Source organism: Tachysurus vachellii, chromosome 6, assembly GCF_030014155.1.
Source record: "Tachysurus vachellii isolate PV-2020 chromosome 6, HZAU_Pvac_v1, whole genome shotgun sequence".
In the NCBI taxonomy this organism is placed as follows: domain Eukaryota; kingdom Metazoa; phylum Chordata; class Actinopteri; order Siluriformes; family Bagridae; genus Tachysurus; species Tachysurus vachellii.
Window position 1 is genome coordinate 24,823,429 of NC_083465.1, and position 19,145 is coordinate 24,842,573.

At 39.3% G+C, this 19,145-nt stretch overlaps 1 protein-coding gene across 4 annotated transcripts in view; it reads right to left on the reverse strand.

Moving 5' to 3' along the window:
• The window catches only part of tbc1d9 (TBC1 domain family, member 9 (with GRAM domain)), a 46,813-nt gene extending 29,282 nt beyond the window's left edge, over positions 1–17,531 (reverse strand). Inside the window, exons 1-3 of one of the 4 annotated variants that reach the window (XM_060873075.1) lie at positions 17,319–17,531; positions 16,906–17,164; positions 5,039–5,149 (exon numbers count right to left, since the gene is read on the reverse strand). In XM_060873075.1, the coding sequence (XP_060729058.1) occupies positions 5,039–5,149; positions 16,906–17,035 (241 nt within the window). In that variant the 5' untranslated portion in view covers positions 17,036–17,164; positions 17,319–17,531. Of the gene's footprint in view, positions 1–5,038; positions 5,150–16,905; positions 17,165–17,243 lie in introns of all 4 variants that reach the window. The other 3 variants (XM_060873072.1, XM_060873074.1, XM_060873076.1) reach the window with 3 other exon arrangements.
• Between the last annotated feature and the right edge of the window lie 1,614 nt (positions 17,532–19,145).

A 19,145-nucleotide genomic window follows, 5' to 3' on the forward strand; every position in this document is an offset into this window, starting at 1 on the left:
ACCTCTAATGGTGTGATATCACCATGAACTCTTGAGTAGGAAGAAAAAAATGTTAGCAAATAATATTGTGTCATGCTTCAAAAGGCAAACTGATAAAGTCGAATTCCAGTCAGTGACGGATCTTAGCGAAGAAAAATGTGTGATGTTTTATGCTGTTGCATTAACTGATGGATCGCAATACAGGAAAATGCATGAATAAATATCAGCTAATGACTCATTCATACATGTGATAACTGTGAAGACATAGACAAAGTAACTGAAAATTTGTCTATGTCTTAATGGTTATATCACATGTACACTGGCGTTTCATTGGGCAGGAGGAACGGAGATCCACATATGGGACATTTTCAATCAGTATGAACGAATGAATTATTTTATAGTCGCTTTCAGTGAGAGACGTTTTTCCCTCTGTCAGGATAACTTTAGACAGAATTTTAGATGCTTAGGAACAAGCACTTGGGGCATCTCGGACATTTGATTGGAGTTATAAGTATAATACCACCATTTACTTTGAACATTTATGTGAGAAAACAGTTTATGGGACTTTTCTATATAATATGATTATGTAATGTAAAAGCAGAATTATTTATTAAAAACTATACATTTTTTAATTCTTACAAATTCCTAATTGTCTACTTTTATATTGTATTAACTGTGGAGTGTAGCTGTATGGGTTAGAGACTGTAGCAGTGAGGAAAAGACATGAGGCAGAGATGGAGGTAGCAGAGATGAGGATGTTGAGGTTCTCTTTAGGAGTGACGAGGATGGACAGGATTAGGAACGAGCACATCAGAGGGACAGCTAAGGTTGTCTGTTTTGTGGACAAGGACAGAGATGCTAGACTGAGATGGTTTGGACATGTACAGAGGAGGGAGATGGTTATATTGGTAGAAGGATGTTGGAGATGGAGCTGCCAGATAAAAGGTCAAGAGGAAGGTCAAAGAGGAGATATATGGATGTGTTAAAAGAGGACATGAAGGTAAATGGTGCGAGATTAGACGATGCCGAGGAGAGAGTTTGGTGGGAACAGATGATTCGCTGTGGCGACCTCTAACAAGAAACGCCGAAAGAAGAAGAAGAAGAAATGTGGATTGTGAAATACATTCAATACTGAACATGGGCACAAATCCCATGTTCTGGCTTCTGATAACAAGAGTTAATACTCAGCAACTTCAGATGCTGCTGTTTAGTAAGTATACAACGTATTAGTGCTTCACTATGTTCTTTTCAATGCTAATGTTATTACATCTCGGTTGTGACTTTTTTGACGCATGACTAATCACCAACTACTTCCTATTAAAATCTACTAAATATGAAAAAGGGGGCACGGTGGCTTAGTGGTTAGCACGTTCGCCTCACACCTCCAGGGTTGGGGGTTCGATTCCCGCCTCGGGGGTTTCCTCCCCTGGTCCAAAGACATGCATGGTAGGATGATTGGCATCTCTGGAAAATTGTTTGTAGTGTGTGATTGCGTGAGTGAATGAGAGTGTGTGTGTGCCCTGCAATGGGTTGGCACTCCGTCCAGGGCGTATCCTGCCTTGATGCCCAATGACGCCTGAGATAAGGCAGGTAGTTCGGATAAGCGGTAGAAAGTGAGTGAGTGAGTAAATATGTAAAAGCTTATGCCTTGATAAATCGAACTGACAATGACAAACCGTGACGGATTTAGATTTACAAGCCTGTTCTGTGTTATTATTTCTACAGTTAATTCATGATGACTTTTATAACAGGCGCTCTGTATTAACAGAAAGGGTGTGTGAGCATTTCTATGGTGATGTTTTCTTTAAGTTGACCTTCGCACCAGGGCTTTGTAACGGTCAGAGGCAAATCTGTATCTGTCTTTAGGAGGACGGTGTTAAGGGAGCAACTGTTTATACCCTGATTATTTTATATACGTTATTTCTGTAATAACAGACATTGCAATCTTTTTTCAAAATACATTATTCTACTCATGAGCTGTGAAATGGTTTTAACATTAATGCCTCATCAATATAAAACTGCTTACAGGAACATTTAAAACATACTGTGATTCCTTCACTGGTTGAACTTATGGCACTTGGAAATATTTTGAGTATAAACTTTGTCTTACTTGATTTTATATTACTACATTCATTCATTCACTCACTCATTTTCTACCACTTATCTGAACTATCTCAGGTCACGAGGAGCCTGTGACTATCTCAGGCGTCATCGGGCATCAAGGCAGGATACACCCTGGACGGAATGTCAACCCATCACAGGGCACACACACACTCTCATTCACTCACGCACTCACACACTACGGACAATTTTCCAGAGATGCCAATCAACCTACCATGCATGTCTTTGGACCGGGGGAGGAAACCGGAGTACCCGGAGGAAACCCCGAGGCACGGGGAGAACATGCAAACTCCACACACACGAGGTGGAGGCTGGAATCGAACCCCCAACCCTGGCGGTATGAGGCGAACGTGCTAACCACTAAGCCACTGTGCCCCCCATATTACTACATATTTTTATTTATTATTTTCACTATTTTTCCGCTTTTCTGGGGAGGGGGGGTTTTTGTATGTTAGAAAAAAAATGTATTCACTCAAGTTTTGATCATAGTTAAATAATGGTTATTAACTAACTAACTAACTAACTTATAGTTGCTTTAGTGTAAGAGATAATAGAAACTAGCTACCTTGTTACTGATTACTTTCCTATTGCACCACACACTGTCTTGATTTATTTCTTGTTTTATCCCATAACATAGGAGTATTTTAGGACTTATAGTAATGAGCTTGGGTTTTAAAGCTTGGTCCATACAAACAAGAATTTCTAATCCACATTTAAGACGTGGAATATTCACTTCACTACACTTCATAAAACAGCACGGAAAATATTTTGTTAATAAAATGGTATTAATGAGACTGGAGGTAATCTGTAGAAATCTTTTAATCTGGCAAATCCACAGTGTTTTGCTGCAGGTTACATAAGGTGCAGAATTACTCGTGTACTGTTTTGTTTATTTTATCCAAAGTAAAAATGTAATATTTTCCCATTTTGAGCCTAGTGTGACTCAGAATATGAACTCACCATATCCTTGACCAGTTTTACTGAAGTCGGTCATTAAAGGGGCTTTTTACACCTGGTCACTTCTTGTGTTTTCTGTGATCAGATAGCTATCCGATGGTAAAAAGACCAGGTCTAAACGCACTCCGAAACGTTTTCGAGACGGATATAAATCCGATGGTTCAAACCACTTCAGGAGGTGGTCTGGGACACATTTCAGATGAAACTGGACAGGTGTAAATGAATGTGGTTGTTTTGAGAAATTTCCCCATTGTGGGACGAATAAAGGTATATCTGAAGCCTCATGACTCACGATTCTTGCATCGAGTCAGAAACCCCATATAACCCCGAAAATGAGGTAAAATATATGTGCATTTTGGGCGGGAGTAGAAAGATCGGATCGATATCCGATTCGCCGAGACGCATTTATGTGGCCTAATGTAAATGGAACGGTTTTAACAAATCAGATAGCTATCGGATCAGAGAAAACACATGAAGTGTCCAGGTGTAAAAAGGCCCAAAGATGAATGAATAAAAAACATTTAATAGATGATATTGTGAAGTTTTCAATGAGAAGACATTTGTTTCATTTTCATGGTAAGCCTCTCTAATGTCAGCACTTTGTAACAGTCAGAAATAAGAGTATGAGTAATGACATCTGATATAAGATAAGCGCTAATGGGAATTCTGTCAACTATACTATTATTATCATTATTATAGTAGTAGTAGTATACTATATTGTTATTGTTTTTATACTATTATATGTTTATCTATATATACATTTTACTCTACATCTAGATTTATTTCATTCTATTTCTCATATTTTTCTATTGTTCATTGTTGCACTGTGGGACGAGTAACTACAAAAAAGTACCTTACACCAAACATATGTAATATGTACAGTATGTGAGAAATAAAGAAGTTTAAACCATTTAATAGTCTACATTGTGAAGTTTTCAGGAAGGAGATGTTTATTTGTCCTACCTCCATGGTAGGTGTTGTGTTTAGCATCTCTCACACTTTGATATATTACAAAATTTTAGACATGGAGTAAATCTGCAGTCACATCCTACACCCGAACTGTGTGTGTACTAGCCTTAATACATGTTCAATACAACACTTATATTATACTGTGTTTTCTGTGTGTATATTTTGATTGGCTGCATTATTTAACCCTCATGTATGTAAGTGTTTAGCATACAAATGAATATTGCTTCTCGTAGACAAACATGTAAATTCAATACATAGTAATGTATACACAGTGAAGCGTATTTCAGGCTAAGAATAGCAAGAAAGTAAAACCTCAAAAATGTGTCGATGAGTGTCTCCCACTTTGCAGCTCTCCTCAAACCACATTAGAGCTAAAAGGAGTGAACAAAATCTGTCCCCAGGGACTGAAGTGGGCTCAAAGGAAATAAAGACATACATCCTCACAATAGATTACACTGTTCTTTCAGCACCTTTGTGCCATTTCACATCCGGTTTGTCCTATTATTAACACATACATCCACTATATTTTGCTTCATAAAACAGTGGTTTTAAGAGACTGGAGACTGTAGCATGGAGAAATACCAGGCTTCGCTAGCGTAAGTGGCCAAGCCAAATTCAATTAAGCACGCCTAGATGCACTATTCTTAAAAGCCTGCAGCTAAGAGGGAGATTTTGGAGTCTGCAATCAATACTGCACTAGTTGCAGTGTACAGTGAAGCGCACAACACCAAAGCCAACACAAAACCCTGAACACAACTGACTGGCTGAGATCATACACATACAAAAAAAAAAAAACAAACTGGCTGACATCATACACATAATTCCACAGCCAGCATCTAAACGCCATTTAAAAGGGGAGGAGGATGAGGATAATTTACTTTTAAGCTTTTAAACCCAGTGGAGAATGAGGTAATGCTTGGCACTCAGGAAGACGATGGAGAACAAGGGGCAAGATGTGAGAGAATATTCTAAGAGCAGCGGTGAGAACAGGGTATGAAGTACAGTGATTTACCGTGGGCGATGGTCCAGTATACCAGCGAGTCAGGCGTCTGATAAAGGATCCTGTACGGGGCGACACGTGCACTGGAGTCCAGCACAACATCTAAAGTCCCCACCAACAAACCTGCAGGAACAAACAGGGTTCTGAATTCAGGAATAAATAGCATGTCTGCATCCATGAGAACAATATACATCCACAAATACTGATAGATAACTCCCTAATCATTTTGGTTTAGCAGTAGATCTGGATCGTTTAGTGGCATTAGTATTACATATTAAGGTTCTCCATTTCATTTTTTAACCCAGACCAAGAACCTTATAAAACTAAGTACACAAATGACAATATACCGTCAATATTACACGGTGTAACAATACACTTTTCTAAAAACACTGTCACAGACACATAATAATGATTAGGATTATCAGTACAACAACAAGTGAGCTGGATGTTATAATGTACTTTATAGTATTTTTATTTGTTTCACGGGTTTATTGCCAGGTACTGTAGGGTCTACATGTGCAGGAATTTGTCTTGGTCTGCTGGTGCATAGTAATAATTGAGAAAAAGCATAAATATAAGAAACAAAGGTTATAAAATAATGTGTATAAGCATAAAGATTAAAAAAAAAAAACAATTGGAATTAAATAAAAAACAGAGACATGAATTGTACACAAATGCAGGATGTGCAAAGTGGCCAGTGCAAATATACAATTAAAAATGTTATGTTAACGTATATTACAATTGAAAGTAAAAGTGAACTGTACATTAGTGCAGGATATACAATAGTGTACAGTGGACAGGAGCAAATGCTCCCGGTTTGAGGAAGGAATGTGCATTATAAGGGTCAGATTTGTGAACATTAATGTAATGTATCTGAACAGTGGGTGAGACAGATTATTAATGTCCAAGGTGGCAAATAACAGACCATGCTGGGTCCTGGATGTTGTTGATTAGGCCAGTTGTGGATGGACAGAAACTGTTTTTGTGGCGAGAAGTGTAAATGTGGCAGTGACTGCATTATTGTTTAGTTAGAACTCGCTTGACGTAAATATCACCTTATACGGTACAGTACATCACACACAGTAAAAATGCCCTGTATTATTTTTTAACACATCAATCAAGCCTAGTTTAGAGAGCATTCAGTGGAAGACAAAAGTCCAGAAAAGAATAGAATAGAAGACTTTAGAATCAAACATAATATAATAAATTGGTTTGGATTAGGATAGAATACAAAACTATTGAATAGAACAGAATAGAATAGTATTGAATATCGCAGGATAGGTACAGAGTAAAGTAAAACAGAAGAGATACAATGACAAAGCAGTGAACAATATAATAAAATTTCACCGCATGACATACCACAGAAAGGAATATCTTACTACTGCAGAATAAAACAGAATAAATTAGAATAAAATACTGTATGATATAATGTTCTACAATTTAATATAGCATAGGGGCAGTCGTGGCCTTAGAGAGGGGTTAGAGAGTCTGACTCGTAACCTGAAGGTTGTGGGCTCGAGTCTCGGGCCGGCCACGACTGAGGTGCCCTTAAGCAAGGCACCGAATCCCCCCCAACTGCTCCCTGCAGCATAAATGGCTGCAAACTGCTCCGGGTGTGTGATCATGGTGTGTGTGTGTTCACTGCTGTGTGTGTGCACTTTGGATGGGTTAAATGCAGAGAACGAATTCTGAGTATGGGTCACCATACTTAGCCGTATGTGACGTCACGTCACGTCACGTCGTCACATAATAGAGCACTGCATCATAGAAGAGAAAAGAATAACTTTGCCATTCTACAAGTACAGTGAAATTAATTTCCAACACCCTATAATAGAAAAGAATGGAATAGAATAGAATAGAACATTGTATGATAGAACGCTGTACAATTTAATATACTATTATATAATAGAGCATTGAAGCGTAGAACAGAATAGAATAGCTTTACCATTGTACAAGTGCAAGAAAATTCCATTTCATCCACCGAGAACAGAATAAAACAAAATTGAACAGAATAATAGAATAGAATAAAATATTGTATGCTATAATGTTGTACAATTTAATCTAAAATTATACAGCATTGCATCATAGAAAAGAAAGGAATAACTGTGCCATTGTACAAGTACAATGAAATTAATTTCCAACACCCCATAATAGAATAGAATAGAATAGAATAGAATAGAATAGAATAGAATAGAATAGAAAAGAATCCAGTACTGCAGAAGAGAACTAGATTTGTAAAGTTCGTCGCAACAAACTTTGATGTTGGCTTTGACGATGCAAGTATTCGCAAAGGCTGGTGCTTTTTGGAGGCAAGTGGACATAAGGGTCAGTGTTACTTTTGGAAGCAAGTAAACAGAAAGCTAGGGTGCCAAAACATTTGGAGGTAAGTGGAGACGAGCATTTGATGTCATCAAAATACGCGTGAGGAAGTTCCTCTCATTGTTGTGAGTGTTTTGATATGTCACATGTCCATGTTGTAAAGGTTTTTTGATTTTTTGCATATTTTGGGGGCGGAGCTGCGGCACAACCGGAAGGCCAGTCGGTACACCAATTTAAAAGTTCGTTCAGAGTATCACCCTAAAGGAGCTGGCCGAGTTTGGTGTAGATAGTTCGAAAGCTCGCTGAGTTATAAACCTCCAAATTTTGAAAAAAGGCCACTTTGAGACCCGGTACCGGAAGTACCGGTACTCAGATCGCTTAGAAAAGTAATAGCAACAAACTTCTACAACATATCCGAATTTGGTGCATGTGGCTCGCAAAGTTACTCTTGATAAATTTTTGTCTAAGCTTAAATAGGAAAACAGAATGTTTGGCTTAGAAGCCAACATAATAATGAACAAATAGATATAACGGAGTAATATTATAAAACAATCTTTCAACATAATACACTAAATATATTTGTATAAATAAATAAAACTTTGCACACTGCTGTGTAATACCTTCAATATATGGTTATATTTATAGAACTTTGAGTGTAAGTTGTGTATATATGTAAAAATCTACCACAACCATAGACCTGTTCAAGAACAGTGTGTGGTGACAGAGTTGAGTGCAGCGTGTGCTAGTGCAGAGGATTTGTGCTGTAATGTTGCACATGAAGGTGTGACATTGTGTTTTTGTTCTGATCAGCTTATCTTTTTCTGATGTTCAGCAGTTCAACCTAATGTGTGACTGTGTGCTTGCCAGAGCTGGTTTTTGATGCCATGTTTAAAGGATAATGACTAAGAAACGTGATTTCCCTAAATAAGAAGCTTATCTGGAGGTGTGGGCATAAACACTTATAATACCTGTGTGATGGAAACAATGCAAACACAATGCAGTAAGAGAGAGATCCATGTAGATTTGTGTAGGCAGCACAAGTTACAGGTGTCCTCCAATGTGTGCTGTTGATTTCCCATAATTGTCTGAATGCTACAGCATTTTCTTTTCATGGATTGTGTGGTCTGACTCGTGTTGTTCTCTGAGCAACATCTCATGATTTTTAGGTTTCTAATTTCATCACAGTGGGGGGCATGGGGGGCACGGTGGCTTAGTGGTTAACACGTTCGCCTCACACCTCCAGGGTTGGGGGTTCGATTCCCACCTCCGCCTTGTGTGTGTGGAGTTTGCATGTTCTCCCCGTGCCTCGGGGGTTTCCTCCGGGTACTCCGGGTTTCCTCCCCCGGTCCAAAGACATGCATGGTAGGTTGATTGGCATCTCTGGAAAATTGTCCGTAGTGTGTGATTGTGTGAGTGAATGAGTGTGTGTGTGTGCCCTGCGATGGGTTGGCACTCCGTCCAGGGTGTATCCTGCCTTGATGCCCGATGACGCCTGAGATAGGCACAGGCTCCCCGTGACCAGAGGTAGTTCGGATAAGCGGAAGAAAATGAATGAATGAATGAATTTCATCACAGATTTTGAATGTCCTGAGAAGATCGTCTTTCTGATTGTTTAACCCTAGTAAGGTTATACAAGAGATTCCATAATGTCCACCGAAGGAATATTTTCAAACCAAAGCCTTCTTAAGAAAAGAATATGGAATTAATTACCTGTTATTCTGATAATATAACTCCACATATTTCCACCTAATCATTTCTACACTTTCCTCCAAAACTCTTCCTGGTTGTCAAGGTCCACACCTTATGTTCAAAAGTATACTCCATCTAAGACTGTCCAGGCTACCATACTGACACTGCAGCTGACCTCCAGCCTTCATTATAAAGATGGTGGACGCAAAAGATGACTCCATCTTGGCAGTTTAGAGCATAGCATAGAAGCCTTTATTATCGCCACATATACATTACAGCACAGTGGAATTCTTTTCTTCACATACCCCAACTGAGGAGGTTGGGGTCAGAGTGCAGGGGCAGCTATGATACAGCACCCCTGGAGCAGAGAGGGTTGAGGGCCTTGCTCAAGGGCCCAGCAGTGGCAGCTTGGCTATGCTAGGCCTTGAGCCCCAATCCTCCGATCAACAACCCTTAACCATTTTTTGCCTTAACCAGTTGAGCCACCACGGCCCCTAAGTTTGGATGGAGCTCAACCACAGTATGTGGGTGGTCTGGTCACTAGGCACATGTTTGAGGTTACAGCCCCCAGGCCTGGTTTCAATGGTGGATCCTGGTAACCCTAAAGCAGGCAGGTTAGTTTTTGTACTTTTTTCAGACCGGTTGATTCGGCTATTGTTTACCAAGGGTGACATCGTTGAGGTATTCAAGCCACACCACACTCTTTTGTGAAGGCTTTCAATTAGATTTTGGAGCAAGGTCATGCAGATCTGTGCTCATTCAACCATAAGAGCATTAGTGTGTCCAAGTACTGATATCAAGTAAGGATCTACTTGACCAGACAACCATATAATCATATGACCAGTGATGCACAAGAAAAATGACAGATATATTACAAAAGAGTATTACAAAATGTTCATTAAATACTTCAGGTTTAATAATGCTCAGTGTAATAATGTGTGTATTACGAAACTGTATGAGTGTGTGTTGGGTGAGAAACAGAGTGTCTGTCATCTGACTGTGAACGAATCCTGGTTATTCCCTGTGTTTCAAATAACGTCTGCTGGAGGTGAATATTTTCACACCTTAGTGATCTTTTCAGCATTGTTGTGCAACTTCACGCCTGATGAAGGTGCAATGGTTTTACTTTAAATACCAAACAAGGAGTTTCACAAGAGGGCAATGTTTCATTTGTACATCTACCGAAGTCTTGGTATTGAGAGAGGATGGTGTGGGTTGAAATGTCTAAAAGTGCCTCCACATATGCATGTATTTGGTCTGTTCACGTTCCATCAACTTGCACTGGGCCACAAACTGTGACAGAGAAAGACATTCAGTTCAAAACTCAGCATTCATTAATTATATGCACAATATAAGATTTTCTGTAGGTATATTTTTCAGGATTTAATATGCATCTGATGTTTTCTTCTTAGATCTAATCTGGCTGATCCTCAAAAAAAAAAAAAAACTAATCATGTGCTGATAGCATCATCACAGAAACCAAAAAGCTCATCATGTGATGACTGGCACAAACTAAATGTACGGGATTAATCAGCAGAGTTATACTAAGGAAACAATAAAATAATAATATGACAAAACACAGAACAGGGTTTGTTTCCCAACAGTAGCTCTAGATATTAACTGAGCACTATAAAGGACATGCGGCATGTAAACGGGTTTTGTGGATTTAGACAAAAAAGGAAAGGATGTCTTGTGATGATTGGGACATGACATACAGCCAGTCAACCTGTTCATCCTGCTCCACCACTTCCTTTTCAACGACGCACCATACTCAGCATTCCTCAAGTACTTATGACTCATACACAAATCCTTAAAATTACATATCACTCCAGGTCATCTGCATTCAGACCCCTATTTCATTTATGTTTGGTCATTTGCCAATTCCAGCCCACTTGTTACACAAGACTGACGAGAGCACACACACCTACTTCGAAACACGTGAAACAGGTCTCCATATCTATTAGAACTGCTGCTCAGGCTACAGAACAAATCAGGCTTAAATGAGAAAAAAAACAACACACCTCAGATTTTTCATTTGTGTTTGATAAACAGTGTTAAAGGAAAGGTCTAATAATTCACTATACCGTGGATCAAGCATGGAATAGAGTTAAATCTTACAATAAACATGTTCCTCCAAAATGCCCACACAATCACACAAACCCAGTAGGTTCAAATAATATGATACTGCATGCTAACATCAATGAAAAAAGCCTATTCCTATCTATTCCTGTTGCCCAGATTTTCTGAAAACGTTCCCTTTAATTACACCAGGGTATGAGAAACTCAAAGTAACCAGCAGGAGTGGAATACAGTATTGAAAAGATGTAGTTTGAGACAAAGGGCAAACAATCCAGCCTAGCTTTCTTTTGTCAACTGCCAATGCTGATTTATTATGGTCTATTAACCTAACAATCACTAGCACAGACTAGGGCACACAGTATTCAAAATGCCTGGCAAAAATTACATCCTGTCGTTGAATTGGTCCGTAAAATCCTTCAAAGGCAACCAACCATAAATTAACTCTGCTTCTTCTTTAATCCTGACCATAAATGTGGAAGAGCCAAGACTCCTCCTGACCATCTGATCCTTTCAGTTCCTTTTTTAGGCAAAGTGAGCTGTGCTTTCATTGCTTGCTTGAGAGGAACAGTACGCATCACATGATGTTTTGAGGATAGAGATGGATGCAAGGTCATTACCGGGAACGCATTGTCCTGAGTTACAAACCAAGCTACTGTTCTGCCCCATGTTGAAAACCACAGACCAGGTTTCAGCAGAACAATCATTTCTCTCATTGTCATTCTTTCTCACTGTAGTCAGCTTTCGATACTTCACCAGTCAGGCTCTAGGTTTTGCTCGGATTGCTGCACACTGGCAAAAGCTTAAAATCAATACAGTCTCGAATAACATGAACCTAAGAGGTCTGTGATAGAGAGCAATAAACTGAGAAGATGTTGCCTGAATCCTTACTTCTCCATTGCATTAAAAACAAAATCATTCTTCCTCTTTGTCATGCTCTGATTTATTTGTCGTATGGTCATTAAGACAAAGAGTCAAGGATCTGATTGAAATCTGCAGTGAAAATGAAACATTTGATGGAGGATTTGACTGTTTACCAGCTATTGTTTACAACTATAGGGGAAAGTGAATCTAATGCAAATCTCACACATTTAAGGATTTAAGGAAAGCACCGCTTAAGAGTTTTCCACCTTGGCTGCGGAATCCAAGCTTCACTGGTTCTGTTAGTTAATGCCACATGCTCAGGTTTGATCGGTGCACAATCCCTACCTCGTTTCAGCTCCAGGTGACAAATACTGTGTACAGGCCACGTGTCTCTAGAGATTTGGCCCTCTTACTAGCTTTCCCAGCCTTCTCTGGACTTAGACTGGAATTATGGCTTAGGCTGTTGTAAGGGCAGGGACCTATGTGCCAGGCTCTCTGCCTCCCCATTCAGTGCCAACTGGCACATCACACTTACACATTTACATAACAGTGACATCATCGCCAACCAACGAGCGCATGCGTCGTTCTCCCAACCGTCCGTCCTCCCTTCGCAGAATCCACAAATGCCTTTTCTTTAAGACTGCCAATCCTATTGGGCATTAGACAGCTTCTCAGCACATGTGCTTTATTTAACTACAAAAGAAAACAAGTCTTATGTCAAGTGGGCTGTTCACATGGTTACAACAAAACCACAGTTTTGTGAAGTCCCATGGTAATGTTTATATATGCTGGGATAAATGTGAAAGGTTATAGCACGAGTTCCGTCCCAGAAGGGTGCCGAGTATGGAAACATTGTCACTGGTAGATAAAGAGAAAGAGGGGACTGTATAGGATGATGATGATGACAAAAATGGTGGAATTTTTAGGTTTGTTCATTTCAATTGTTGGTGTGAAGTCAACTTGTTAACATTAATTAAACAAATAATACATTTCATTCTCTCATTTATCTTCAATAACTGCTTAATCCTGATCACGGTTGTGGTGGGATCTAGGACCTATCCCTGGGAACACTGAACTACAGTCCTTGCTTAGGGCTTCACACACAAACCCATTCACACACCAATTTACACACCAAAAGTCAAACACCCATTCAAACACCTTAGGGCAATTTAAAATCTAGGATCCTGGAGCTGTAAGGCTGTGAAGTGGCTGTTACCAGCAGTGCCAATAACACATTTTATTACATAAATATTAATAAGAAAAATAAGGCAATGTTTCTTATTTTTGGCATTCTTCTGCATGATTTCTCAGTGATTATTAACCTCCACCATCCAAATCCAGAATCGAAGCTGGGTACAAACGTATGAATGTGCATACAAAATCTCTCAAAACCATTTTGTTGAACGGCTTATAAATGAAATCATCAGTTAAATAGAAAATTTGCAAAATTAACGCTTATTTTATTTAATGAACGATGGTAATGGTGACTCGGTATTTAGGACGCTCGAATACAAGTTAGAAAAGATGTAAATTCAAACCCCGGTCCCATAAAGCTGCCACTGTTGAGCCCTTTAGACTTCATCTGCAAAGCTCAATTGGCTTTAATTTGGATAAAAGCACCTGCCAAATGTAATGAATGACCCAAATAATATATTTTCGAACTACTCTCTTCACCCCCGAATAGCCTTAACTGCTTCAGAGTAGAGCGTCATTCAATGCAGCATGTCCGACTCAAAAGGTCAAAGCATGAAGAAGCTTCAATTGAGCAATCACAGAGGCTTGTGAGACAAAACCCTGACCTGACTCCGGACATCGATAAGGAAACCCAGGCAAACAAGTCGGCCCCTTAACTTTTGTACTCTACACTGATTTTACTGAATGGTTTATCAGACTCCTTTCATTAATTTGATTATGCTCTTCAGAGTACAGGTGACCCAATGAATACGAGTAGACTTGACTAATGGCCATACTGAAAAGAAGAAAAAAAAAAACAGTGTTTTGTGCTATGCTTATCTGCAATAAATAAAAAAAAAAATCGAACAAAAATCAGTAAATAGTCATACGTCTGAGATTAGTTCACTTTAGTCTAGTCAAGCTACAGTGTTTGAGCAGCAGAGACAGAGACAGAGACACACACACACACACACATACACACACACTTAGCTAAGGCAGTGATTCAGCAGGAATGTTTTGCTCTGTGTCTGCCTGCACACACTTTCCATGCTTCCACAACATCATTGGTGAATCACACATATGAACCCAGATTCTATAATGACACCAAATAATTTAAACATCTTTCAAAAAACAACAAATCTTAATAATCCAAATGTTAAGGGTACCTTTCCAGGCAAAGATCAAACTTCACCCGAGACTAGCCAATGGCATAATCACATGCTAATCACCTGACATGATAATTTAAAGAAATGTTTCCCAATTCTAAGTACTTTCAACTCAATCAATAATTTTTTTTTTTTATTTCTCTGATGTAACATCCCTCATTTAACTCCAGCTCATTACAAGCCCTGTGGGTGATTTAAAGCAGGATTGGAAAAGCAGATTAATCCCACAATGCACCGCTGAGTACATCAGGATAAGGATTGGGCAACGTTGGGAAATCTTAGATTGGCTTCATTTGTGGTCAGAATGCAAGTCTGTGTGATTTTAATATTATGTAATCGATGTATTTTCTGGTCAGATGAGAGGATTTAGTAACAAGTTGTTCTAGACCTGTGACGTTACAGTTAACTTAAAATAATTAAAAAAAAATCAATCTATAATTAAAAAAATCAATCTAGTGCACTCATGGCATGTTTACTGTGTATCGCCTTAAGGGTTATAAGTAGAGTCCCAACAAAAAAACGTGAAAGTGAACGTGACATACAGCTAAGTACGGTGACCCATACCCAGAATTTATTCTCTGCGTTTAACCCATCCAAAGTGCACACACACAGCAGTGAACACACACACACACATCCGGAGCAGTGGGCAGCCATTCATGCTGCGGTGCCCGTGGAGCAGTTGGGGGGGTTCTGTGCTTTGCTCAAGGGCACCTCATTCGTGGTGGGCCCGAGACTCGAACCCACAACCTTAGGGTTAAGAGTCAGACTCTCTAACCATTAGGCCACGACTTCCCCAGTACGACTTCCCACAACTTTCAACAACATACATAAAGCTAGAATCCTGAACAATGCACCATATAGCCATATAAATGCAATAAAATATGCAGAGAAAGGGGGTTTTTCAAGGCCTTTAGTTTCCTAGATTGTGGAACAGGCTCTACATTGAACTTATAAAACCCACAACTCCCTTCAGGGGCTCTCTTGTGGAATAGGGGCCTTAACTTGTGGAATAAAGCTTCCATCATACTGGTTGTTTACTTTGAGAATCTTACAGAATCCTTAACAGTTCTTGTTGAACCCTTCACATTAAAATATTACCGCTTTCAAAAGCAAATAATCCTTTGCCAACCAGAAATGATGACCAGCATCCAATAAAGTTCCAAGTAAAAAGTTCTTCAAGGTGTTTTTGGATGACTGTTTTCTCGCTTTTAAAACAATCGCTGTATATAAAACTTATCCAGAGGTATTTTTGAAGAATCATTAGAGGTTCTAAATTGGACCAAAGACTGTATTCTGGATCCTATGTACATTTAGGTGGAATAAAATCCATTATCCATCTAGCAAATCCAGAACCTAGGTCTTTGGGACGCTCCTCTGGGGGAACATATAAAGCTTCTACATACACAGAATCCTACAATGTTCTAAATGTAATCAATTTTGGAAGCTAAAGTCCTTGAGGGAGCTTTTTTTGTCTAAGAGAACAGGGTGATAGTAACCTAGTAATCTATGACCCTATAGATTACTGCACACAGTGCCAGATATTCTCCTCTATGCTTTGACATGTTAACATGCAATGATCAAGTTTCCCTAGAACCCGTAACTAAAGAACCTTTATGAAACCAGAGTGAGATTAAAATGGTGCCATTTACTCTCTATCCGTACAGACCTTTTTGAACGGGGTGCAGAATATTTTCACAGCATTCTGTTGTTAGACTTTACAAAAACTCGTAAGGGATTTGCTTCCAAGAACAAAGAGCTGTGAAATCTCAAGAGAGTCTAGATTTACCTTCAGCTCTGAGTGTATCGCCTAGAACTTTAGAGTATAAAAGGCTCCATCTAACAAATCTATTGACCTGCTACGTTCTCTGGTTCTCTACCTTGTGCGATAAAAGCGTATAAGCAGAACACCGCAACGTTCCGTATATAACCTATTTAGGAAGCTTGGAATTCTTGACAAACCTTAAAAGAACATACGCTCATCAACCTACCGCATAAATGTGCAGGATATTCGCTCATACACTTTCCTAAGACACAGTATAAAGCACACAACCTCAGTCTGAATCAAGGAATCAAGTAATGCACAGGTGTGTGCTATGTCCAAAACCACCAGATCATGTGTCAGAATAAAACACTACCTAGGGTAGTATACATTTTCTATGCCATTATGTGGTTTCAGCCATATTTAGTGGTTCATAGGCTAATGACTAATGTGTTCACAGTTAATCTGTGCTGTGTTAGAGAAGGGAAAACACAAATCTCAGTAGAGCTGTGGAGGCACTACATTATTCCGAGAGAGTAAAATGTGGGTTGAGTCCTAGAGGATTGAATTAAGAACCTCTGATCTAGACCAGGGCGCACGACTGTGGCCCTAGAGAGCTGGAGTTTAGCACTTTGATGTTTTCTTTTTCATGAGATCTCTTGTCTATACGCTGGAGACCCACTGCGTGTTTAGCTTCTTCTACCTTTTATCAATCAACCACCTGGTCCAGGTGATCAGGTGAGCTTTAAAAGCAGGAACAATTGAAACTGTCTGGTACAGAGGTTTGTGTATAGCGTGTACTCAGTTTTTACATGAATGCTAGAAGATCTCACCAGCTAGTCCTCCTCCTCCTCCTCCTCCTTCTCCGTGTCCTTTCCTCTTCTGCAGGATGAAGTAGGGGTTTGCGCGCTCGGTAACCCAAAGCGCACCGGCCAGCAACACCTCCTCCGGGTGGAGCCACATCTTCTCCTTTACAGCCTCGCTTTATTTCCTTACGAAGGCATCCAAATCCGATCCGATTCAGTTTAGATCCGTGGGGTTTGTGCGCAGGCGGCCGGAGCGTTTGCGCACTCGGGCATTAAATTACACGATCTATAAAAGAAGGATAATACTAAAATAAACAAAGGGACGAAACAGAACATCACTGCGTAAAACCTTAAACAAAACACACCTGGGGAAAAACAGTGTAGATTTATGAAGATATAAATCATATGTAAATATATAATCAGCTCTATATTTACATTACATGCATGAATAAATATGAATCCGCGCAATTCTTTGTTGACGGTCAGGTGCACCTTCGGGTGGTCGCTGTCCAGCCAGAGGATTCAAATCAAAACACAGTGATAAATGTTGGAATCGGAGCACAATCCATTCGCGTATTTACGGATCCATCGCTACAAACCTGCGCGTTCAAACCAAATAAACAATGCGCTTTACCGCAGGAGGTGAAGCGACTCTCTAGCGCCGCGCAAAGACGCGCGTCACGATCGAAACCACGCCCACGCCTGTCAGCACAGGGGGAGGGGCGTCAATGGGGCTTTATTATTAACATTATTAGATACAGGGGTATTTTATTATGTAGAGAAATACAGTGTATAAACAACATTACAACAATAAACACAAAGATAATATCGGTATATCTATATTTATATCAGAGTCAGAATTAGAATCAGAATCAGGTTTAGTGTGTTGATGTTGACACACACAAGGACTTTGGTTCCAGCTGTTTGTGACTCTCAAAAGTACAAACATAAATAACACTATACTATATAAGACAAGACAATACAGACTATACAATACAATACAGACTATACAAGCCAATACAGACTACACAAGACTATTCAAGACAATACAGACTGTACAAGACAATACAGACTACACAAGACTATTCAAGACAATACAGACTATTCAAGACAATACAGACTACACAAGACTATTCAAGACAATACAAACTGTACAAGACTATTCAAGACAGTACAGACTATACAAGACTATTCAAGACAATACTGAATGTACAAGACTATTCAAGACAATACAGATTATACAAGACTATTCAAGACAATACAGACTGTACAAGACAATACAGACTATACAAGACTATTCAAGACAATACACACTATACAAGACTATTCAAGACAATACAGATTATACAAGACTATTCATGACAATACAGACTATTCAAGACAATACAGACTATACAAGACTATTCAAGACAATACAGACTGTACAAGACAATACAGACTATACAAGACTATTCAAGACAATACAGACTGTACAAGACAATACAGACTATACAAGACTATTCAAGACAATACAGACTATACAAGACTATTCAAGACAATACAGACTGTACAAGACAATACAGACTGTACAAGACTATTCAAGACAATACAGACTATTCAAGACAATACAGACTATACAAGACTATTCAAGACAATACAGACTGTACAAGACAATACAGACTATACAAGACTATACAAGTCACAGACTATACAGACTGTACAAGACAATACAGACTATACAAGACAATACAGACTGTACAAGACAATACAGACAGTACGAGTATTAAATCGTAATAAAGAATATACGACTGATCAGTTATGCACATTAAGTGTGAGAGTGCATGGTAGTGCAAATAACAGTGTTGTGTAATATTATGCTTTTTGTGCAATATACATCAGCAGTAGTGTGTGTGTAACATATACGGATGATGTGATGTGATGACTGACAGTTTTGATAATGCAGTACTCCCTTCTGGCAGGCGCTGAAAGAGGTTGTGTCCAGGGTGTGAAAGGTCAGTAGGTTCAATTTTCCTGCCCAGTTTCTGGTTCTTTTATGGTACAAGTTCTGGGGAGTGGGTAGGGGGGCACCAATATTTTTTTCTGCTGTTTTTACTGTGTGTTGCAGTCTCTTCCTGTCCTGTTTTGTTGCTGCTCCAAAGCAGATGGTGATGGATATGCATAGGACAGATTCAATGACTGCAGTGTAGAACAGCATCAACAGCTTCTGTAGCAGACCATACTTCCTTAATTGACATAGAAAGTACATCCTTTGCTGGGCCTTTTTGATA